Source organism: Cheilinus undulatus, linkage group 13 (genome assembly GCF_018320785.1).
Source record: "Cheilinus undulatus linkage group 13, ASM1832078v1, whole genome shotgun sequence".
NCBI classification, from domain to species: Eukaryota; Metazoa; Chordata; class Actinopteri; order Labriformes; family Labridae; genus Cheilinus; species Cheilinus undulatus.
This window is the reverse complement of record NC_054877.1, coordinates 13,908,888-13,935,458: the sequence shown is the minus strand read 5'-3', so window position 1 is coordinate 13,935,458 and position 26,571 is coordinate 13,908,888. Positions and strand designations below refer to the sequence as shown.

The 26,571-nt window shown below is 38.5% G+C and overlaps 1 protein-coding gene across 12 annotated transcripts in view; it reads right to left on the bottom strand.

The window, feature by feature from the left end:
- Positions 1 to 26,321, bottom strand: part of LOC121520598 (receptor-type tyrosine-protein phosphatase mu-like) — a 284,435-nt gene extending 258,114 nt beyond the window's left edge. For all 12 annotated transcript variants that reach the window (XM_041804124.1, XM_041804128.1, XM_041804125.1 and 9 more), the window contains exon 1: positions 26,003 to 26,321. In XM_041804124.1, coding sequence (XP_041660058.1) covers positions 26,003 to 26,075 — 73 coding nt within the window. In that variant the 5' untranslated portion in view covers positions 26,076 to 26,321. The remainder of the gene's footprint in view (positions 1 to 26,002) is intronic.
- Between the last annotated feature and the right edge of the window lie 250 nt (positions 26,322 to 26,571).

The following is a 26,571-nucleotide window of genomic DNA, read 5'->3' as shown; positions in this document are numbered from 1 at the left end:
AGATAATTATAGAAATGATGGCTGAATGATGAAACCTAGAATGATAGATGAGGGGAAAAGCTGGGAGAAAAATCAGTGTGTTGATTGCAAACTGAAGTCATGGCAACGACTGTTAGGCAAAGAACAATGACATAAAGATATGACACCTGACTACAACAGCCAGCATAATGAAGAGATCTGAAAAATCAACCTGAGCTAGTCAGCAGCAGGATGTGCTCGGAGCAACAATGTTCTCTTGGGAGCAGGAAAGGCTGAAAAGTTGGGAAACGCTGACTTGATTTTGATAGGAATAACAAAAGGATGCACAAAAAAGTAGTCGTAATTATGGATCTAATTATACCTCCTACAAGAATCTGGCACTGACACAAATATGAACAATTTAAACCAAGTTGGACAAAACCCCATATACTGCAATACTATTTTCAACCAGTTATGGCCCCCTTTTCTTTTGAGGAAGGCAAACGTCAGTGAAGACTTTGAGGTTGGGAGTCCACCTTGTTTCAAAGTGGGAGCAGATAACTGACAAGACAAAAATACTGTTAAATATTGCAACTGACAAATGAATTACATAAATAGCACAATCAACATGGAAAATGCTAACAGCATCACACTATGAATCTAAAGATACATGCACATACTTAGAGCATGTGCCGGGATGCAGGTATGAATCCCACACCTGTGGTAATAGCAACAAATTACCACTTGAATTTGGGTATTCAGAATTTGGTCTGATGATTAAACTATTTAACCGAGTGGAAATGACCTGTCTTTTGAAAATGCCAGATGAAAATGTCTATTATGTGATAAAAGTTTAAAACATTAGTGTTTTTAAAAGCGCTAAATGCCTCAATGCCAGTAAACCAATCAAAAAAACCAAAATGTAATTAATTTCTTTTATTTGTGAATTTGCGTGTCACTTTTTAAAAGGAAATAAAAAATATAATAAAAAATAATAATAAATGTCTTTGTATTTAGTTTTTTACAGAGAAATGAAAAGAGCCTTAAGCTCAAGCCCCTATAAAATGAGTTTTATCACAGTTAAAATAACTATAATTGAATAACATCATGAGCCTTAAATCTTGATTTAAACTGAGTTGTTTTATATCCTATTGTAATGCACTGAACTATATTGTATTGGACAATATACTGTCAAAGTGTATTGCATCAATTAAACTGAATCAGTTCAATCAAACTATATATTATCATATCATACTGTACCTTATCTTGCCGTACTCTATTGTATTATACCAATAACAATCACATTATACTGAATCCTATCATATTGTGTCATGTTGTACCGTATCAATGTATCGAATTGTATCAAATCAATTCATATCGTTGTATCGTATTGTGTTCTATCAAATCATATTCATGAATTGTATCATATTGCTCTGTATAATATCCATTCATGTCATACCGATGTATCATATATCATTTCGTAACATATCATGTAGAATCATATATTTCATCATGTCATTTCATAGTATCGTCTCATATTGTTTCAAATAATACCACTTTGTATCAAATCATGTCGTATCTTATATTTCATCATGTATCGTATCTGTTGTGTATCGGAACAATGTATCGTATATTTTTTCGTATCATATCATGTAGTATCGTAGCATATTTTATTATCTGTATCATATATTGTGTTGTATCATATTGACATGTCATATCATTTCGTACCATATAATTTCGTATCATATGTTGTTGTTGTGTCATATTTGATCATATGGTATCATATCATTTCATATATCATTTTGTAACATATTTTAACGTTTTTGTATAACATCCCGGCATACTGTATTAATGTATCGTACCATGTTGTATCATATTGTGTTGTATTATTCCGTTTTGTATCGTATCATATCAATCGGGACAATGTGGTACCTATTCACATCATATCGGTGTAACATATACTGTTCTTTACTTTATTGTACTGTACTGTATGGCACTTGTATCATATTGTATAATGAGTGGAGTCTATAATAGCATCCCTGCTAATAACCCTCAGCTTACACCATTAACATGGAGTAACATCATATCATTTATTGTATCAGTTTGTATCATATTCAGTTGACTCATGTCATACCATATAGTTTGATACTGTACAACATACTACTGTATAAAATCATATTGAATCTAACTGAATCCTGATATACTGTGTCATTTGTTACAATATATCATTTCATATTGATTTAAAATGTGTGATAGTGTTGCACACTGTCAAATCGTATCACTGTGTATTGTTTCATCACAAACCAGATTGCATTGTGCCACTTCGTAATGAACTTAATCCTTCCTTATCATATTGTATCGTATTTTATCATATCATATTGTACCCTGTCGCATTGTATTGTTTCGTACTGCATCATATCACGCCCTGTTGTGTCACATCACATTGTATTGTACCATACCGGACAATCGTATTATATCATACCTGACTGTAGCATATATGTAGCACATATGCTATCATATCAAACAGTATTTAATTGAATTATATAATTTAATACCATATCTTTGGTTATAGATCTAATTGGACAATACAATAGTGTACCTTATTGTACCACAGTGTATCGTATTGCACTGTACCGAACCGTACCGTGTTGTATCAAACCCTATCGTATTCTGAGCGAGGTCTATCATTACATCCCTGCTAATAAACCTCAGCTTGTTCCTTTTACCCTGTAGTACAAAGTCATTCAAGAGCTCATGACACAAATGAAAATCAACAATTTAATGCCAACTGAGCAGAGTTTGCTGACTAAGACTGTTTGATAGGATTGATTGCTCCCAAAAAGCTTCTTAATTGACACTGTGGGTACTAGATACTTGTCTCATTTGGGAAAATATTGATTTAAATCCGAGCATTTGATTACATTAGTTTACAACATAACAAATTTGACAAGAAACTCGATGCTCTATGCTTGGTTTGTGATTGTTTTCAAAGCCCTGTGCTACAGATGCATTTCTGTCTGCACCAAACATGGATTAAAGTTTGATAGCAAGCTCTAATTATGTTCAAACTTTCTGTGGTATTTCAGAGTCCAGTCACACACCATCGAGTGTAAACTGAACTAACTTTCGTCTGTTCTGTCATCCCAGCACAGCTCTCCAGCCGCGGCAGTGCTTTTTCTGACAGTTCGGAGGGAGCACAGCTGGGGTGATGTGGGGGTAAGGTTTTCCCCTGAGAAAAGGAACCTGGTGGGTTGAAGGGGGGAGATTTTCAGACACACAGGTGCTGTTGAATATTAGTCTCACGGCAAGAAGTCTGGGCTCTGGGGAGTGAATTATTCATCCTCTGAACCCAGCCTGTGTGCCTCTGCCTCACCAGGCTACTGCAATCCTGATCTGTAATGTGTGATGCTGCTGCAAACTTCCCTGCTACTCTATAAGGCTGCGGAGCAAAAGATGAGCCACACCGGCCTGAAAAAAGGTGGAATATTTTAATAACTAACTGGAAAAACTGGAAAATTCTGCTCATGTTCATGCTCAATTAAGAGTCTTCGTGCCGTGTGCTACAAAAGAATCACATTAGGTGACATTTAGTTCACTTATGTCAGTCTCAAGCTGAGTAAATATTTGGCACATGCATGATTTAAAAGTAAAGCACCTCCACTATTGTGCCTTTCTTCGCTGTTCACTCAAAATTATTCAATTAATTGACTATTATATTAACTGATTGGGTTGATACTTTGATACTGATGCAATATGTTTTAAATTGCTATATTTACTGTGATGATTAATTTTACTCAAACTTTAAAAACTGCACCTTTTCCATAGGAAAGGTGCAAAAGAGAGGACTGAATCCAACAGAAATTGCAGGTAAACTGCACAAAAACATTGGCAAAATTTTGGTATCAAATCACTGCAAAGGTTTTTGTGCAAGTAAGACCCAGTACAAGGCTTTGCCTGTAACTTTTGACATTTTAAAACAAGAAATTACCCAACATTGGGTGCCTTGGACATCTATTCTGCTGAAGTATTAAAACAGGTGTTACTGTTAGGTTTTTGCTGTTATCATGCTAAATGTTAAACTGCCCAGTAACAGTGCCCAGATAACTGCCCAGATAACAGTGCCGGTTGTCAAAGGGAACACAGGCAATTTGTTAAATTACTTATTTTATGCACCTAATTGACGAAATGAATGAGGAATGTGAGACATATTGATTTTGTGATTGCTGTTAAAAGGTCAGCTTGCTTTGAATGTGCTGAGAATCACAAAACCCCACAAGAAACTTCAAAGAGCTCACAGCCGTGTGCTTTGAAACCAGGCCAGCTAGCATAAAACATGTCATCTGCTGGTGATCTCACACTCAGGTATAAGCATACATCTTGGATTCATAGTAAAACAAGCTTGCCAAGAATTTTACTTTATGTCTGCTGTTCAAATTAGACACTAAAGGCTACCTAACAACAATAATTGCAGCTTTCTGTGCCAAATAATATTAGCATTGTGGTTGTTTGGGCAAGCAGCCAACTGTTAATAAAAGGCCACATGAATATTACGAAAGTAAGAATACAGATGTTAGTTTTTAGTATCCAAAGAACATTTTATGCCCCTCTGTGTTTTAGTTTCCTCCCATTTGTTAGCTAGCAACAAGCTATATGTGGCTAGTAGTTACTTTTCTTCCTTAAGTGCACAGAAAAATGCAACTAGTTCAATCTATCAACACACTTTGTACAAGAAATAGCTAATACTAGACAGAGGCTAGAAAAGAAAAAAAAACTAGAAGTGAAAGGTTCTCTTTTATCTTGCTGTCTGTTGCCATAGCTAAATGTTAGCTTGCAATAGCTAACTGTTAGCCAGTAACCTTTAGCAGTCCCAAATCACAAATTTCTGCAAGTACCAAATATTTCAAGTGCATAAGTGCACACCCTGTGTTTACACTGAGAAGCATAGACTTATTAAATTCACTGTACTACTGGCACACTCAAAACAGTCCCAGAAATAAATCTAAAACAATGAACACTTTACAGCTTTAATGGACATCATTTTGGTGATGAAGCGGATATTGTACTGTTTGCATGCTAGCAGGCCAGCAAACATTAGCATCCACTAGCTAGCTGACGTGTTATTGAAAGAAAAGGCATTTAAGGCAAAATGTGCTCATTTTCTATAAGCTAATAATATTTACATAAAATACAAATTAAATGAATTTAATCATGACTGAAAATTGCGATCAATTGTCAGATTTATTGCCTAAAGTCTTGTCTTTAAGCATTTAAACGGTCACTTCCTGTAAGTGTAAAACACCAACACGTACTCTCGGTCAATAATAATCCACTGTGATTAAGTGCACCGTACAGCATCTAAGTGAACTGTTCTACCATATATTAACAGAAGTATACGATTTGAGACTTTTCGAGTGGCAAGCTATCGACGGCCAGTAGCTAGCATGCTTGAATGCATGTCACCAACTAACACTTTACAAAATGAACTAAAGTCACAGTTTACTTGAGAAGCTGATGTCATTTTCATGCTAACGAACAGTTATCTCCATTTTCAAATGCCATGAAAAGCAAAAAGGAAGTTCAGCACAGAAAGGTGGTTTCACATTTGAGACCAAATGTGGATACAAGTACATCTGACCCCAAATTTGGGTTTGATCAGTGTATGGTGGGCAATAAACCAGGATCGATACCATCACCAATAAATTTTCTGCCATGAAATGGATTTTCCCAACACCATCATCCCTGGTTTAAACTAGGACTGTTGAAAGATTAAATTTCTTACTCGTGATTAATCCCAGAAGTTTTGTAATTGATTGTGATTAATTGCACCCTTTTAACCACATTTTAAATTCCTGGTGGATGTAAACAAAGAAATAAAAGCAGAAATGGTCCAAAAATATACTTTGGTGGCTGCAAATATACCTGGGTGGCCCACCTAAGTATTGTCTATATGGGAAACACTGCATTCATCCTCTACGGTCTTTAAGGGGTTGCTGGCAACTTTAAAGTGATAAAAACATCCATGGAGCCTACAGAAGGGACTTGATTGTCTGCATGAAACATGAAGATGTTGGCCCATGCAGTCGTCATGGTTTTCTCTTCTTCCTTTTGGACATATGCTGAGACAGAAAGCAACACTACTAATGCACCTAATGTGAAAACGCCCTTAGGTTTGCTTATAAAAATAAAGTTCTTTGATATTTTCTGCTTTTAACTAACACTGTTGGATGTTAAAGGCACATTTTAGTCTTCAAAATGTGTAGGAAAGATGGGGTAGCCTACAGCAGTTGACACTATGTCAAGAAAAATAAAACTGGCAAATTTATGTCTAGATCTGGTAAAATAGGCTTATATGGTGACAAAAGATAGAAAAATACATGCTTGAATCCAGTTTCTTGGATTTTTTTTCTCACCCGATAGCCTCTTTTCATAAATGTCTCTGCTGCCTTCCCTCTGCTGGGATCCTATTATGAATAATGCCCCATTTAGATGTGGGAGAGGCAACAGGGAAATCCTCAGTTTGCCTTGGGAGTTGCTCAAAGACTTAGTAGGACAGGGAAAAAGATATGTTTGCATTTTAAACCATGGCTTCTGGTGGGTAAATGATATTCACAATACAGAAAAATATTCACATTAGCACTTTAGTTGTAGTTCTCAGGGCTGTCATGTGGAAAGGCAGGAGGAAAAATACAAATAAATGAGACTCTGACTAAAAAAGAGTGTTGAAAAACGTGAAGTGTGTTGAGTTTTATCTTGTTTAAGTACCGAGCTATTTGTCATGATATGAAACCGAGGCAGCTGATGATAACGTTGCTGAAAAACCAACTGATGCTGGAGGCTTTCCACTTTAATTACTCCTTTTACCCTGATACCAACACCAATACGTCTCTGAGACATCCCATCTGACTGAATTTATCCTTCCGGCCGGCAGCGTACTATCATTACAATCAACTTGTCAGGTTTTCACTTCTTTGTTTATTCAGATGTGCATTATTCCAAAAACATGTGTTTTCAACTTTGTTTCCGTTTGCAACGCATAGCTGCACCCACACTTCTAATGACTCCCATGCCCTGTAATTTCTTAAGCGTGGCAAACTCTGATTACAGGGTTGGGAATCGAGCTTCAAGGGAAGCGTCATCTTTTTCCAGTTATTGTTTTGTGTTTGCTCGCTCTTTAACACGAGGCCTGCAGCTGTGAGTCTGCACGGCCGTGTCGATGGGGCAGTGTTTAACACCAAAAGTGATTTACTGCAATAGTACAGCCTATGGCTACTGATTTTGTTTGCTCAGGCACGCAGGGAAATTAAACAAGGGATGTGTTAAAAACTGAGCCGACATCGATGGAGTGATCGCGCATGATAGTGGACAGTCCAGCCATTCGCCAAGTTGTCCCCAGAAGAGCTATTAAAGCACTTGTCTCTTGTCAGAGTGCAGTGAGTTAACAGACTGTCACAGGGAGAGTATAATTGAAGTTGTGTTAAGAGGTTTGGCACATGGTGTAAGCATAAACAGCGACTGACATTGAAGTAAAACTCATCAGATTAGGCCTTTTCCAAAATTTAACTCCTTTAGGAAGAAAAAGGCACATATTTACATCCTCATCTACAGCTCAAACAGAGTCAACACTTCCTCTTCACTCACTCTTCCTCTTTTCCTGTGTCTAAAGGCATAAACATTCCCCCTTCCAGCTTCAGCAGCTCCGTAGTGACCACCATGCGCGGCGCGGAGCGTACAGTAATGCCATTAAACCTCCCCCTGGGGATTCAGTCACGCGGAGGTTTGAGCTTCCGGGGGACCAATACAAAAAAGCGAGCGATCTGAAAAGGAGCCAAAGCCCAGCCTGAGGAGGTCAGAGGGCTGTTTACAGAACAACAGTCTCTTATCCGCGATATGCTTCCCTGAGGAGTTTCCACCGCAAACAGATAACAGCCTCCAAATAGGCGGCGGAGTGTGACCGATAGGAGTATAATCAGGTACATTCTGCTTTGGGAGGAGGAAGTAGAGGATAAGGGGTGGATGATTGTGTGCTCAACTGCTAGTGGTGAGATCATATACTGGAGGAATACAACTGTGTTAGATCCAGTGCCTATAGAAAGTATTCACCTCCTCGGATGTTAAACCCTGTAAGTGATTTTATCAATCAATCATGGTCAACATAATTTGGCTTTTTTTGGCCAAAAATAATTACTGAAATCCTCTTTAATGTCAAACTGAAAACAGATTTCTACAAAGTAATGTCATTTCAATGAAATATGCTATGTAAAATAATATTCACCCACCTCATGTCAGTGTTTAGTAGGTACACCTTTACCTGCAATCAAAGCATTGAGTCTTGGATAGATCTCAATCAGAATTGCACGTCTGGGCACTGCAATTTTACTCCTTTCTTCTTTGTGAAACAGCTCAAGCTCTATCAGATTACACAGGGATCAGGTCAAGGCCCAAATTCTCTATTGGATTCAGGTTTGGACTTTGACCCGAGCACTCCAGAACATTCACCTTGTGGTCTTTAAACCACTTCTGTGTAGCTTTCACTTCCAGTTAATGTGTTGCTGGAAAACAATTCTTCTCCTATGCTGTTGTTCTCTTGCAGACTGAATACAACTGTCCTACACGATTTCCCTATATTTTGCTTCATTCATTTCACCCTCTACCTTTACAAGCCTTCCAGAGCAGGCTGCTGAGAAGCATTCACACAGCATGATGCTGCCACCACTGTGCTTCACAGTGGGGATGGTGTGTTTGTGGTGATGTGCAGTGTTTGGCGTCCACCAACCAGAGTGTCTTGTCCGATGGCCAAGAAGCACCATTTTGGTGCTTTCTTCCACTTGACCATGGAGCCTTTCACATATGTTTCGGCGAACTCTAGTCGAGATTTAATGAGTTTTCCTCAAGAGCTGCTTTCTCTTTGCCGCTCTCCCATAAAGCTTTGACTGGTGAAGAACCCTGCCAACAGGTGTTGCATGCAGAGTCTCTCCCATGTCAGCTGCTGAAGCATGTAACTCCTTCAGAATAGTCAAATTTACATGTGTCATACTCTTTTCATTTCTTGATGATGGGTTTAACTGAACTCCAGGAGATGTTCAGTGCCTTTTAAATGTTTTGTGTCCATCCCCTGACTTATACTTTTTAATAACCTTTTCTCTGAGTTGCTTGGGGAGTTTTTTTGTCTTTATGGTGCAATAGTAGCTATGAATACTGATTAACCAGTGGACATTTCGACACGTGCCTTTATACTACAATCACTTGAGACACATTTACTGCACTCAGGTGATCCCCAGTTCACTAATTTTGAGACTACTAGCACCAACTGGCTGGACCACTGTTGAATTAGGTCAGTCATATTAAAGAGGGTGAATATTTATGCACTTATTTTACCTTGCATATTTCTTTATTTAAAAACAATTAATTTGTAGAAATCTGTCTTCACTTTGAAATTGAGTTTTTTTTTGTATTTTTTTATTGTCAAAAAAGTCAAGTTGACCATGATTGATTTATAAAATCAATAAAAGGGTAAAACATCCAAGAAGTGAATACATTTTAAAGGCACTGCACATATAACACAGAAAGTCAGGTTCAGTAGAGGGCCATAAAAAATGTATATGATGCTGTTTTTTTAATGTCCTGATAACCATTATTCAACAGGACAGCCAAGGCCTAATTCGTTCTCAGGGATCGCTTCATTATTGAACAGTTAAATGGTCAATAGGTTCAGCCGAAGCAGCTTTTAGCACAAGGGCAAATAGACAGTGTGAAAGCCAATGCAAATAACTGGCGCTCAAACAAGGCCTAATGCATTAATGACTGCATGACGTGCACTAATGTGACGGCAACAGATTCAGACTGACAGTAATGGAGAATTTTGCCCCTGGTTATACTCATAAGGCCCGCATGGGAAGGGGAGGAGGAGCGATGTACACCTGCCTACAGCCTGAGTCTTGACAGAAGCCTAATAAATAACAGGAGACAAGGTGAAGCAGCAGTAGCACCCCCCCCCCCCCCCCACCCCCACCTACACTACCACCGGTTGTGTGAGGAGCATCAGCCTACGCAGACAGCTTTTTGGCACGAAACAGTCTCCTCCAAGTTTGCAAGTGCACTCGTCCCGTTGAAGGAGGCAAACTTGAGTTATTCATGAAATTACAGGAGAAACTTTGCACCCTCCTGACTCTGGCGTCAAAGCAGCGGCGGGGGTTTTACTTGACAGATCTGAAATTAAGCTTCACGCTTCAGGTCGAGGCTAAAAGCTCACCTGAACCAAATATCAAAGTGAGTGCCATAAGAATCAATTTCAGTTCGCATAAAAACCTCTGGTGCTCCACAGCGCTGTATAAAAATCAGCTGATAGAGCAGCAGGTTTTGAGAAGAGGTGAAGAATGTGTCAGAGACGGGGTCGATTCAATCTAAACTATCACTGATCATTGATACGGATTCAAGATTTCAGGTATCAGGAGTAAATAAAAACAGTTTAAATATCGTTATTTTTACTGCTGTCAGTGAAAATCATTGACTTAATCATCAGTCAAGAAGAGCTAATTTGGCTCATAAGCTACCCCTTTGTCAGCTGTGAAATTTTCACCAAGCAAGGGCAGCTGGGTCATAAGTAACTTTATAAAACAAGCATCTTAATGACTCTTCAGTGCTCACTATTCACTATTTTTCCACCAGAACACAAACCGTCTTGACCTATCCTTTCCGAAAACAAACAAGCTATTAGATTATCACCAGTGGTTCAATCACAGGATTCAGAAAGATCTGCAAGCAGAGCTACTGCCAACTTTGTTGTTTTTAAGTGTCAACATTCACTCGAGTCACAGTGCTATTTCTCTCCAATACCAGCATACCTTTAAAACCGTTATCAACAACTGACTGAGAGAGCTTCATACTGAAAACCAGCATGTTTTTTGCACTTTTCTGCATACACAGGAGGTCACAAGGACCTACGGGCTGAGCTGCTGCTATCTTGTGTGGCATTGCTTAGCTAGGTTTTTTCCCCTTCCCTTTTTTCAGGTTATTTTTGGGGCTTTTTGCATTCAACAGACAGAACAGCTGAGGGGGAAACACAAGGAAAAAGGAGAGGGAAGACATTCACCAAACAGCACAAGGGCTGGGAACCTACCCTGCCTGTTGAGGACTGCAGCTTCTGTAGTCTAGAGGTGCATCTCGTTTCTTTCGACGTGTGCTGAGTCTGGCTTGAGTCTTTTCCTTGTGCCCCCACCACCACTAATGGAGAGACTCAAGGGAGCAAAGTGAAGGACATAGGATCGAAGAAATATGCTTTAAGAGACATCCTTCAACTGTGCCAAACCAGCCCCCCTTCACCTTTAAATTGTGTTATGTTGCAGCCGGATGTCACAATTGTTTAAATTCATTCTGTTCTCATTAATCTACACTCAGTACCCCATCATGAAATGGTGAAAACAGAATTTAAAAAACGCTGCATGCTAATTTTTTAAATACAAAAACTGGATTATCACATTTGGGTAAGGATTCAGACTTTCTGCCAAAAACACTCAAAATGAGCTCAGGGGCCTTTGCTGAGATATTTCTACACCTTGACTGGGGTCCACCTGTGGTTACTGGAATTTATTGCACATGATCTGGAAAGGCAGGCACCTCTCTATAACAGACCTCACAGCTGGCAATGCATATATCAGAGCAAAAACCATGAGGTCAAAGGAACGCCTGCAGTACTCAGAGACAGGATTGTTGCAAGGCACAGATCTTGGGAATACTACAAAACAAATCTGCTGCATTGAAGGTTCCCAAAAGCACAGTGGCTTCCATAATTCTCAAATGGAAGACGTTTGGCACAACCAGGACTCTTTCGCCGGTCACCCGGCGAAAATGAGCAATCAGAGGTGAAGGGCCTTAGTTAGAGAGGTGAGCAAAGAACCTGATGGTCACTCTGACTGAGCTCCAGAGATCCTGTGTGGAGATGGGACAAAGTCCCAGAAGGACGAACACCACCGCAGCCCTTCATCACTCTTGGCTTTACATGGAAGCCTTTCCTCAGTATAAACGCATGAAAGAAAACTCTGAAAGAAAGCTAAGCTACCTTCTGAATGCACAATGGCTAACTCGTCAAAGTTAGCTGTGTTTATTAAGTACAGTAAAAACAAGCCTTAACTTTGCATTGATTAAGCAGATTCAAGGAAAAAATCAGTGACTCTTTATGTAGACAAAGAGACAACTGATAGAGCTCTGCAAATCAAGGTTTGACCAAATTCAATGGTGTTGCTTTGCTAGTTTTTAGTGTTCATTGTGAACAATTTTCTTTTTCTTAAGGCCAGATTTTTACAGAGACTCTCAAACTCTCAAAGACAACCAAGCAGATGGCTTTAAACACTAAAAACAGTTTATGAATCATTCTCAAGTGAAAAATTAGTCCTTGCCTTGCTAACACACACTAACTGGTGACCCAAAAACATATGTCGAGTTCTTCAACTTAAAATAACGTTGGCAATACTTGAAACACAGACAACATGGCTCGCTGAGACTATTTTAAAGAATGGACGACAGTTAGCCATGTAGAGGAGAGCACAAGAGCTACGTTAGCTTCTTTTTGACTTAGCTATGTTGCTGGACTACAAGAAACAAAAGAAAAAGAAACTTAGCCCAGGATCTGTCGTGAATAATAAGTAACATGTTAAAATTAATGTGTCACCATTGCTTTTGCTGCTGCTAACTTCACTAATGCTACTTAGCTAGTTGTTTTTGTAGCTAGTTTTCTTTCAGTGTATGGTTTTGCACTATTTTAACCCAATAATGAATTCTAACAGAGATTACAACTCTCCAAAACAACTGGCCAGGTCTCTTTACCAGTAAAGTTAGCATAAAGTCAAATTTTTAAGCCTTGCTAATGTTTTTAGCGAGACTAGCTTAGCTTAAAAGGACCTTTCCAGCTAAGTACTGAACCAAAAGCATTGATCGGGTCATTTGACTGAGTAAAAACTGATGGTGGCATTACTTGAAACACTAAGAAAACAGTAATATTCCTATTTTGGGAGAGTTTATGGTAAAACATGAGACAAAAGTAAACAAACATTGGCGCTAATATTAGCTTTAACAGCTATGAAAATGGGAAACAAGGTTAAAGCTTTGTATTGAAGTGCCGAATCTGTTTAAATGACCAAACCTGAGCAAACTTTAACTATATTTAAAATTTAATAGTGACAGTGAGTTGTTATTCTCCCTGGTATGCAGTTAGGTGGCTTAAAAATCAATTGAGAAGACCCTAATGTCCCAATTTAAACAGCTTCTCCTGCTCCTCCCCCGCTCCTCCTCCTCCTCGTCACCATTAATAACAATTGGGACCCTTGGAGCATTAATTAGTGAAATTTTCCTGCCTTCCCCCTCTCTTCGAGCCACCTACAACGAGTGCAAACTTCTGTAAACATGATCCGCTGCATAGTAAGTTGTTTTTCTACCATTTTTTTTCTTTTTTAGACATGGTGATGAGATCACAGAATTGTTGGAGCATGCCTCACACACACAAACACTCTCTCTCTCTAACACTCATGTCTCCGTCTCTCACTCTCTCTTCATTAGGCAGCCCCTGTGCCGGCCTGTGTGCGATTCATTAGCTTTTATCCTCTTCATTTGAAGAAGGAGCTGTGTATAATTAGAGCAGCTCTGTTTGTCCAGCATCCTTCACAGAGTCACATCTCAAGGCCAATTATCATTCCGCCGCAGCACTCGCAGATAACGTAGCCACATCAGCTGCCTGGAGAATGAGCTTCAAACTATTACTGCCTCTCAAGAATGTAAATAAAATCACTTGCAAATCAACAGCTAATGATTGAATGTGGAGTGGCACTCCAGGGATATGAAGATGATGAACTGTTGGAAGACTTTGCGTTCAAGGATTTTTTACTCACTTTCATTCACTTGAAAATATCTGTGATGGAGCTTAACCAATTTCCATACTTTATGTTCAGCGTTTAAATCATAGACTATATAAAAAGATGGACCATAAACTGCTCCACAAAGGTGAAGCCAAAACACTGAGAGTGCCCCCCAATAGAGCTCAACAGCACCGGCCCACATTTTTGGAGACTGGCTCCAGAAGTAAAAGTCGCCATTCAAATACTCCACATCCATTTGGCAAAATCTTAACTACACAACTTGTAATACATGAACCAAGCTAACCTGCTGACTGAACTCTCATGACCCTTAAGGCAAAGGTACAAGACTGTGCATTTTTCTTTACAAGAATGAAGAAACTTTATATCCCACAATCCACTCTGATCCACTATATTCATTGTTAGATAGTTTTTCAAGCTATCAAACTCTATGGACCTTTTTGACACTTATCTTTATTTTAGTGTTTACTTTTTAAATGATAATGATGTAATCTATAATCATTTGCTGACATATTCCTTCATATTATGGCAGAATGTAGTCGTTATTAACAGTTGAGAGTCACTGTTTGCAAATGCTGTAGACATTTCCATACTGAAAAAATGCCAATAAACTTCTGACTTTTAGGACGCATCACATAAGCTTTACCTTCTCCATGCAAACAGATGGGACCTGAATCTAACTACAGAATCATAACACACTAACACAAAGGGTCTTTAACTCTCTATAACCATCAGTATTTGCTTAAAACTTAAGGGTTTCCACTACATGTAATTGATCATGGCGCCACGCCAAAATAAAAGCCGCCATGCCTTCAGAATTATAATTGTTTTTTATCAGCTGTTAAAAATGTAGATTATACTGTATGAATTTCGCTTAGTTTAGTACTTCCCTGATTATAATCCGATGATTAGCGGTAAACTAGAGTAGTTATATTCATCATCAACCCTGTCTCATGATGGAGATGAAATGCTAGCGACCTAAAAATAGCTCGTTGTCATAAAAACTTTCATTCAGTTTCTGTTACAATACAAGACTGGACAAAAACAATACCAATTAAAGGAGAAGTGCAAGCCACAACCACAGGGCTACAGGAGCAGTTGAACGTGTGTGTGTCTGTGTTGGCTAACGTTAGCTTGTTAAAAATGTGAGTGCTAAATGTTTATAAGTTATAATATTAATAACTTTAAGAGGCTGAGGCTTACCTGTGGCTCCTCTGGGATAAAATAATTGCCAGAGGACATAATAAAAGCAGAATCCCGCTTTAAGAGTCTTTCATTCAAATCCTATCCCCAGGCTGTTGTTATTAGTATGGTCTTAAAGTGTTCATGTATGTTTGGGGGGGGCAAAGTAAAATCATAAAAAATATAATTTTCTTTTTTTGAAAAAAAAAAAAAAGGTGCGTGTTTATCTTGTGGCATGTTATATAATTTAACAACTAAAAAAAAGTTGTTTTCTTTTAGTTTTAAGAATATAGACATTTAAACTCCAACATTATTACATTTATCCATGTTCAGTGGACCCCAATGTTTTTTTATTTCTCAAAATATCAAGTGATAATTTTACTTAAAAAAAAAAAAAAGGAAAAATCTGGGGGGGGGGTAGGCAACGCCCTCCCCAACTGTTTTAAAAAGTCCTGGAGGAAACCCTGAACCTTTTTTTTTGTTGGCTTGCAGGATCTGCAATCGTTAATAGCAAGGCCCCACTCGCTGATCTCTAATGCACAGACTCTGGCTCCAAATTACACAACCAATGAGTATTTTGGATCACTTCCTGTACAACAGAAGGAAGTAAAGACATCTCATCCATCCTTTTACAAAGTCAGTGGTTCAGACAGTCTCATTTTGTTGTCAAGTTTGTCTTGTCCTCTAGTATTTACACCTCATAGCCATCGTTTCCATTCAAAACACTTTCAGCAAGCTTCCAACCTTAATCTGGGCTCTAATTTCACACTCCTTTTTCTAAACACAGGCAGCATCACAGCTATTTTTCATAATAACCCCCTGAGCGGAGAGACAATAACCCTAAACATCTGCTGAAAGTTCCCAAAGAGCTTTTCACGGTCAACAGAGGAATGTTTTTGACCAGCCAGGTCAGTCATCTGACGCACTCCAACTGTCCAAAATTATCATGTGATTGTCTCGCTGAGACCAGATTGAAGGTCAGGTGATGTCTAGAGGCACGGCTAAAGGATTAAACATTCAAATTTTGAACATGGTGATGACAGGGCAAAAGAAACTGTTTTCATTTAGTTTTAGGAAGAGCAAGAAGAAGAGAAGAATAGGTTATATGAAAGTCAAACAATTCCCTGTTGCAGTCTGATATGTCTGTGTTTTTTTTATTATTTTGTTAAAAGTTTATTATTATTAAAAATGAACTAAAAAGTTTTTTTGTTTGTGTGTATGTGTTAGTGGGTGGCAGGTTGAGTCGTGTCTTTGTCTGACTGACAGATGCTGGTATGCTGCCAGAGTGCTGCTAAGGAACAACAGACAGAGTAAACAAACTTGCTCTGTGGCTGCCAGTTTTGGCAGACACTGTTGTTTTTTTTCACACAGTATCAAAAAGTTAAGACTGCAAGAATATCTAACATGACAGAAGTGATATTTCCTGATTAATTTAAATGCTGTTTAGACTGCTGCAGCTAGACACCCTTCAAACTTTCAGTTATGGAGATTTTTTTTTTTTTCCTGTGACGGATTATTCAGTCAGATGTTCTGCAAACTAAGGTGCAACAGTTCACGTTAGGCCCTTTTCACACAGGCACTCCAGGAAGTTTCTTAACAATTTTCAAGACAGCTATCAGTTTCTAGAGTTTCCCTTTTTACACATATCTTTCACATCTGGAGTTTGTCTTGTTTATCTGAAGAAAGAGGGGTCTCAGGAGGCAGGGAATGATGAAAATAGAACTAGATGATCCGCATGCACAAGAGACATCCCTCCTGTTAATGCATCAATAAAAATGTGATGTCTCCTATTCTTCTACATTCTTCAATCTTGTTCTCACAGTTTTATACAGGTGAGCAGAGAAGAGCATGAAACAGCTTCATTACCTGCTTAAAGATCGCATCCATTCCCATCCAAGTATCGTCCATTTGCACAGCTCACTCACTTTTTTTTTTACATCTTCACCAGTGTAGTGCATGTGTGAAAGGGGCTTCTGTAAGTTATATAATCATTCAAATTTAGCAGGAAAACTAATGTTCAGATTGTCCTGAGTCTGTTGTTGCTTTTGTGTTGTTAAGCAGGCTGCTGTCTGGCTAAGTGTGACCGTCTGCTCAGTGTGGGATATAACGCTCTGTTACTGTAAAGTTGCTACTTCGCTGAATTAATGCAAAACCTTTTGGTGCAATCAGTGAACTCGAAAAGTTCTAACATAAAACAACAAAATGGCAAAGAGAATGAAAATTTGAAAAAAAAAAAATCTACATTGCACCTGCTGTGCAGTACAGAAAACTCAGCACACATTCATGAAATTCCCTCGAGAGCTGCATAAATTCAGAAACTTCAGGTTTGTTTTTAAGCCTTGAATATCATGACTTACTGTTCCTTCTGTGCGCTGAAACTGATGTTTAAACACCTGAAAAATTACAGCCGAGTCAGGACTCTAGATTGTTGTCATTCAAAATCCTCTGTGCTCCAGTGCAGAGTGAAATGTCTTACTGTGCAAATACTCTTTGCCATACAAAGCCAACTCCTAATACCATTTTTATTGCTTTTTAATTTGTTTTGCAGAGGTTGAAACAATCCAAAAAAATTACATCAACACAGACTGTCATGATTGTAGAAGCAGAAATATAACATGCTTTGGCTGCTATAAGTGCCTCAGACAACAGCCAAAGTGTTACATTGGTAGTAAAAAGTTTGCATTTGCCTGATCTGAACATCAGACATATCACCTGCACTCTAAACTCATCAAAAAGTCCATCCGTGGTTACTGATCCTCTCCAAAGCATCATCAATCTGAGCTCCTAAGCGTTTCTCGTGAGTTGTTTTGTGATAAAGTGTTGTTTACTGGTTTTTGGCGTGTCGACTTTTCCTCGACATCCCTGATCTATTACTTCAGTTACTGATTTTCCTACATTTCCAAGAATGCCTCGTGGCAACTTTTGTACAACAGATGCTGGCTTTTCCCAACGACACAGAGCTGAATAATGTGTCAAGCTGTGTGCCCTTTACTCAGACTGCAACATGTTTGGTTATTCTGATACAATAAGCCTGATGATGATGAAGGCTAAATATCAGATATTTAAACAGGATTTTTGTATACAAACACTCACTATCTTTGTGATTTGAGAGGCTTCTGGTGATACTTGACACAAACAGATCATAATTTTGTTTTCTTTTGTGGTGCAAATAATCCAAAATATCTTTATGCAGTATTATTTCTAAAAAAAGAGATGTATATTGCCCCAAAACTAAATGTATGAATGGAAAAGCTGTTTTGGTCAAAATTTTAGTTGTAATTCATCTTTAGATGCTGTGATAAAGTGAGCTGATCAATGAACATCTGAAATACTTAAAGGGGACATATTTTACCCTTTTAAAAAAATTTTATATTGGTTTCAGAGGTCCTCAAAACATGCCTGTGAAGTCTGTTGCCGAAAAAAATACTCCAGTATTGGAGTTTGCATGTCTCAAAATCCTACAGTTTCAGCCCTGTTTAGAACGAGCTGTTTCTGTGTCTGTGGCTTAAAATGTTACTAAGCTGCCTGACTCCGCCCCTAACTCTGCCCCTTTCATTAAATTGATGTGGCTGAATGGATGTGGCTGTCCTGACCCTCCTCTCAGGATCAGAAGAGAAAGGTGGAACTTTCTTCGAAGAAGGTAGGGCCAACCGAACCTGGGGGCGGAGCTAACTCCCCACATGACATCACGAGGGAAAAATCTAAGAACTTCTTGTTTCAGCACACATTTTCTGAAAGACAGGGAGGGAATGGATTTTTTTTTGTATTTGAGGGGATTGTGGACAGGCCAAGGGCACATGTTTCTTGTTAGAAAAGCCTGAAAAGGTGATATTTGCATAATATGTCCACTTTAAAAGGAAAGTATTTCAACTGCCATACAGGCCACTTGAAAAACAGTGCTTTAAACACAGTATAGCCTCTGAGGGGGATTCAATATGGTTCAAGTCTTAGTGACCTTTGACCTCTAAACCTTATCTGACAGAAAATCTTTCATCTTGCTTCATATACCTATTGTGCTACCAGGATTAAAAGTCACTGTGACTTTGAACTCCAAAATTCAACCAGTTCATCCTTGAGTCAGCATGGACATTTGTGCAAAGTTTAAAGAAGATCCTTCAAATCTTTCCTAAAATATCTGGTTCACAATCAAGATATGAAAATGAAGCTCTGTGACCTTAACTTTTGGCCTGTAACCTCCAAAATCAAATATGTTCATCCTTAAGTCAGCATGGACATTTGTTCAAAGTTTGAAAAAAAATTCCTGAGCATTCTTGAGATATCATGTTCACAAGAAAGCTATAAACTTTAGATGCAATGACCTTGACCTATGACCTCAACATTTTTTTGCTATTCATCCCTGAGTCAAAGTGGACATTTGTGCAAAGGTTGCAAAAAATATCTCAAAGCATTCCTGAGATATCAAAAGCAAGCGATAAACATGAGGTCCAATGACTTATGCTCCATGACCTCAGTTGTCTAACCAGTTTGTCCTTGTGTCAGATTGGATAGTTCTGCAAAGTTTCCAGAAAATTTCTCAAAAAGTTCTTGAGATACTGTGTTCACAATTAAGGTATTAACATAAAATGCAATCACCTTGCATTACTGGCCTAAAAAACCCTAACTGACTCTGAGTGGACATTAGTGCAAGGTTTACAGAAAATCACTCAAAGCATTCCTGAGTTATCTTATTTAAAAGAATATTGGAATTGATGCCCAACGACCTTGACCTCTGGCCCATAACATCCAAATTCTTATCAGCTTATACTTGGGTCAGAGTGGACATTTGAGCAAAGAAAATCCTTCAAAGCATTCAGAGTGATAAACTTCCTGAGTGCGGGAAGAATAAAATGCCCAATAATCGTTAGTTCTGATCTATGGCAGCCATTATTGCAGTTTATCCTTGAGTCAGAGTGGGCCTTTGAGCAAAGTTTGGGGAAAATGCATCTAAACATTCTTCAAATTTGGTGGTTTGAAGCAAGGTATGAACATGTAGCCTAGTGAGCTTGACTGTTTGCCTATGACCTTTGAAATCTTGAGTTTATTCTTGAGTCAGTGGACATTTGTGCTAAGTTTGAAGAGAAATCCTGCTGTTTTCTTATGATATCATATTTACAACCAAGATTTGAACACAAAGCCTAATTACCTACATGTTTCACCTAAAAATCTAAGCATTTTATCTCAAAGTCAGAGTGGACATTTGTGCAAAGTTTGAAGGAAATCCTGCAGAGCATTCTTGAGATACCACATTCACAAGCAAGGGGTGATCATGAGGCCCACTGTCCTTTGACCTATGATCTTAACTGTCTACTGAGTTTATATTTGAGTCAGAGTTGACATTTGTTCAAAGTTTGAAGAAAATACCTCGAAGAGTTCTTGAGATATCCTGTTCATAATGACCTGGATGAATGTGCAGACATTCAGACTCTGCTATCACCAGCTTTGAGACATAAAACTTAAATCAGACAGAAGTGAGTTTATTTTTTGCACAGACCTATCTACTGCTTAAGAAATGAATAATACTCCAAGACACTTCAAACAAACGGATTAAGTCCACACTGCTGCACTTTCTATGGTAAGTCTTAAAAAGTTTTGATTTTAAAGTGACAAGTCCATGCTGACAAACTCTGCAGACCCTTTCTAGACGTCACACATGTAGCCGCTGTTTGAACAGCTTCAGTAAATCCATGCGTCTCCACCGCCTTCATTATCATCATAATACAAGTGTCTGAAAAAGCAAAGTTACAGAAGAATGTAGACACCTCACTTTTATGCTTTGTACTATCATCAATCACCACGAAGCAGCTTTTTTTCTTTCCTTTCCTCTACACTGGTTAAAGCTATCGAGAGAGAAAAAAATTGCATGCATATTTAATTTCATTCTCCACTGGCTCACACAAAGGAAACTGCCACCCTTCAGGACACCTTTCGGAAAAGTCTCTATTAAGTCTGAGTCAGCTGGGAGGGGTAGAAAAAAAGAAACATTTCATGAGTGAAAAACTATCGAAATTATTGCCAGACTTCAAATGAAGTGCTGTTTATCTTCCTGAGCAGGCGATGTGTTGTTTTTACTCCTTAGTCACAGCTTGGATGGCAATCAGGATCGGTCAACCAGGACGCTATCAGCGGCAGTCACTCTGCAATGACAAAGTACGGCTCCACGCACAGAGCATGCTGGGCATTATTCTGCACACAATGGCTCACCCCTATCAGAAAACTAGGCAGGTTTTATGGCAGCTAGAAAAGGTGGTAAACATAACAAAGCATGCTGCTGCCTGGAATTTAATGTGCTCGCTCAAAGACGGAGTATAGATATCAAAGGCTGAGGCCTTCTGGAGGAAAAAAGCTGTCCTCATAATGTAGAAAACAGAAGCACTGGCCATACACAACAAGTGATTTATATTGTTTTTTTCTCTCTCTCTGAACCCAGAGCATCCAGTGGGCTTTTGAATGCAACAGGGAGGAAAAGCAACAACAAAAGAGCAGTTCATCTCAACAGGAGAGCAGATCCAGGTGAATAAACAAGTTCACAAAGGAAGGAGATGAACCCAATACAGTCTGATCCTGATTAGAGTGGGTTTTCTTTTTTTTTAATACGTAAATTAAAAGACTTTCCAAGGACTCATCTCTCTCTGTGATCGAATTGAGGCTGCATATTCACAAGGTGCACTGAAGGAGCCCAGTGGTGCTCTGGTTACCTCAGTGATCTAATTATCACATGAGCTGTTATCACATACTCTCCATAACAAATGTCTCCAGCCCCCGCATGCAATCGTCCTCATATTTAGCCTCCACCCTCCCTCTCTGTCTCTCTGGCTCTCTCTCTCCATCCGTGTGTGGCTAATCCGTCACCTAGCCAGAGTGAGCAACACACAGCTGATTGATTTCTTCCTGGTTTACATATTTACACACACACTCATGCAATTAGGAGCACATTTATCGATGGTTTTCGGGCACCACTGGGAGTCCTGCAGTGCGGCCCACTACGATAAATCTCCCCCGTCCTGAGGCTGCCAGCAGGCAAGACTGATGAACCTCACGCCAAAATGGACTGGGGATAGTTGGAGCTGCAGGGTAGAGGAGCTCTTAGGCACTAAAATTGACCCCTAGTGTTCATATTACTTCAAAAATAAGTGGTTTTTGAGATTAAAGGTTTTCATGCAGCTTCTGTAAGACTATTAAGAGGCCAGTTATCTTCCATATAACTCTTGTAAGACAGCACCCTTGTAAAAGAAAGATACTCATTTAGAATCAAACTTAGCATCAGAAAAGGGTTAACTGCCAAGTGCATTCAATTTCAAATGAATCTGATTTGATAAATAGGTGCAAAAACATCATAAATAAAGGGTAATTTAGAAAAAAAAACAAGGTTACAAAGTACCCTAAATCCTATTGTTGGAGCCTAAATGAATGAAACATGGGCAAAAAAGCAACAGAAGAAGAATTAATAAACAAAATTTGTTTAACATGTAATAAAGAAACATCCTTGGCATTATGTGGACCATTGTAGGCTACATTATATATTGAGAACTTAGAATAGGCATTGGGGGAAGAATTGGGTTTATTTCAAAGTATGTTCATACATACAAGGAATGTGACTTGGTGTTTTGGTGCTAAAGTAGCCTAAAAAGAAGTAATTAGACATATAAAAAGGCTGTAAACAGCAGAAAACCTACTGTTGGAGCTTAAAGGGGATGGAATAAACAAAACAAAAATGCAATAAGAATTGAGTATTAAATAAAAATGTATTAAATGTGTAAAAAAGAATGAACCCTGACATTACTGGGGCCATTATAAAGTGAAATCCTATATATTTTCTTATTTAAAATCAAAATCAGGCTGAGAATTCTGTCTATCTCCAAGTATACTCACACATACAATGAGTCTGACTTAGTATTTTGGTGTAAAAGTGACAAAAATAGAGGAATAAACATCATTAAAGGACTGCAAACAGAAGAACATCTACTGTTTGAGCATAAATAATATGGAATAAAGGTAATAAAGCAATAAGAAATAAAGAATCCAACACAAAATGCCTTTGTGGTGCAATATAGGGTTATCTCTGATATTACTGGGACAATTGTGAAGTGAAACAGTTCAGATTTTTAAACTTAGAATCAAAATCAGAGTAAGCACTGGGTTTTATTTTCAAGCATGTTCACACATACAATGAATCTGACTTGGTGTTTAACTGCAAAAAACGATAAAAATAGTTGATAAGAAATATATAATGGCCATAAACAGCAGAAAACCTACTTTTGGAGCTTGAATAGAATGATATACAGGTATTAAAGAAATAAAAATTCAGTATCAAACACAAAATGTCTTTAAGGTGCAAGAAAGAATGATCACTGGCATTACTGGGACTATTATAAGATAAAATGTGTTTTTTGTTTTTTTACATCAACATTAAAGTTTTTTTAAAAAGTTAATATTAAAAAAGACTTTAAACAGCCAAATGCCAACAGTCGGAGCTTATTTAGAATGGTATAAAAGTAAAAAGCAATAGAAAATTAAATATAAAATAAAACATTTCTTTAAGTTTCAATAAAGAGTGAACCTTACCATTACAGTGAAATTATATTTATATTTTTTAATTTAGAGTCAAAATTAGAGTAAATATTGAGTTTATTTTCAGTTATATTCACACATACAAAGAAGCTGACTTGGCACTTAAGTGCAAAAGTGACAAAAATAGAGGAATAAGAAGTATTAAAGATCTTTAAACAGCAGAAAACATAATCTTGGAGCTTTAAGGGGGATAAGCAACAAGAAATAAAGAATTAAACACAAATATGTCTTCATGGTGTATAAAGAAAGATTCTTGATACCATTGAGGCCACTTTAAAATTACATTATTGACATTTTTTAGGATTTTGAATAAAAGTTAGACTCAGAATTGGGTTTTTTGCCAATCAAATTCATACACAGAAGGAATCTGATTTAGTGTTGTGTGCAAAAAATATAAAAAATAGAACTCTAATACCAAATAAATGGGTAAAAAACAGCAGAAATCCTAATGTTGGAGCTTTCAACTAATAAAATTATATATATATATATATATATAAAGCACATAAGGTGAAAAAAGGTGAAAAAGGTGCAATAAAGGACTGCACAGAGTGGACATGCATATTAGAAATGTCTGTATAGGATGCAAAACACTAAAACAGAATGTACTAAAGCAAGAGCTGATTATATGGTGTATTCCTCAAATTTTTGCAAAGTTGGTGATTATTTGGTTTAAATCAAAGAAACTGGCTGGCAAAGTCAAATGTTTAAAGGGGCACTGAAGCCTTGTGCAGGAAAAGCAAGTAAAGAAAATGATTAGATAAAGAAAAAATCAAGCCATTATTGAATCAGATCCATGATCAAATTGACATTTTGTCCCGGCTCAGACAGACGCACACAGTTTCCAAAGTGCATCTAAATTCTGATCTATGAGCAGCACGGTGGCATCAGATTATATGTGTACCATGCTGCCCCCTACAGGACAGCTGAAAGCTCATCCCCACAGCATCCAGCAGCAGCCACACATCAGATGACAGCACAACTTCACCTCACACATCGCTTCCACGGAGTCTGAGCGGGATATAAAAGAGTAACATGAAGTCATGAGGGCATGTTTCCATGAAGACAATGACAGCATACATCAGAATCAGACAGCACACACTGTCCACATATTGATTGAACATGAATATAGGCTAATGCCCTTTTTCCACATAGATAATGCCATTAAGGAGACAGCAGAAACGACCTCTTTAGGGGCCAAATTAGACTCCGGGTGTTAAGTCCCTTCTGGCAATCTACAGCCATTATTACACCCACGGTCAAATCTGCACTATTATTATTATTACAGTCGTTCTAATAAGTCATTTCACTATCTGGTACTAATCCTTTAACTTTTTTCCCTCCTCTTCACAAAGCTTTGAATAGACTTACAGCTAATGAAGTTGCCTATGTATGAATATGATTAAGTTGAGCAGGAGAGGATGTAGTGTGCATCAGCAATTAGACGAAGAGTGACACAATAAATTCAGCTCGTGTAAAGTGAAGATTACCAGAAAAGTGATGAAGCAGACACTTTTCCGAGACATCCTAAAACATGATGGAAACAAAGCATGCAATGGGAACAGCTATATTATAAATAATGCAGCTTAGTTTAAGTTTTGAGGCATAAAATTTGACTTTTGAACAATATTTTCACAGCATTTAACAGTTGAAGAGAGTGTGCATGCCCCTAATAAACCATTTCAGTGAAGGACACTTAAAGATGAAGAAAAGCAGGAATATATTTCTAAATAAGGGCTTCAGTAAAGGTGTTTAAAATAGGAATTTGCACACAGATTGGTGATTTGTGCAGGTTTTGGTGATAAACAAATACATTTAAGATGCAAAGTCCCTGAAAAACTTACTCTCAGTGGTTTTCCCTCTTGTTAAAGTGACTGTAAACTATGTCTGCAAGGTTATAGATAAAGTTATTTTGGAGTTGAAGGTAAAATAACAGACAGTAGGTCTCGTTTGGCTTAACACCTCTCTGAATGCGCACATGCAGTGACACTTTGGTGCGTATATCCCTTAAGGTTAATCACATTAGACTGCAATTATGAAGATAAAGTTAGACGCAAACACGGAGCAACTTAAAGTTGTTTTCCAGTAAATAAAGGTATTGAACACTCACGAGCTGCCCTTGTGCCCTGGACGCACCTGCTCGTGCAAAGGTGACAGCAAAACTACTGATGAGTGCACGTGAAAGCAACAGAGGGACACATTATTATGATTTGTATTGTTTTGACGCTTGATGCACCTCTCACGTAACTTACTTTTACCATATAAATACTCGAAATAACACCTCGGATATTCAAAAAGCCTTTAAATTGAACCGTCAGACAAAAAAACGGGCAAATAGTTAAAGTGCCTGTTCCCTCCACTTCGTCCCTCGGCTGTGTCATACACCGGGACAGCGCTAATGCTCCGAACAAACATGCCAGGTAAATCCTCCTTACCTTTAAAAACTTCCCCTCTCGCGGACAGAAGCAGCGTTAATGCAGCAAACAAGCAATTAATAACTTTATCCATGTCGACAGCGGCGTCGTAGCGTTAACCCCGAGCCGCGGGGTTAACTGGGAAGTCTTTATATCAACTTGAATCCTACCTACACTTTAGTGTTAAATCTAAAAAGTGTCTTTCCCCCCTGCCCTCCGTCCCTCCACGTGCTGCCGGGCTGGGAGAGGACTCTGCCGCCGACGCTGCTGCTCCTTGCCGGCTTTGCTCCACACTTCTTGGAGGAGGAATGTGTATGAGTGAGTCCTGATTCCTGAATTACGCGTGGATTGAGTGAGAGGTCCGGCAGCTCCAGGAGAGCGGCGGCGGCTGAGCGCGCGCTGTCTGGCCGGTAGAGGGCGCGCGCGGGAACCGCCAGTGAGAGGAGAGAGGACAGGCGGAGGTGGCTCCTCCTCCTCCAGCGCCTCAAAGTGCCTCTGTTTGGGGTTTATTTGGACAAATTGTGGTAAGTAGAGACAGCAGGAGAGCAGGGGCGGTTTGAGTCATTTTGAGGCATTAGTGAGGCCATCCC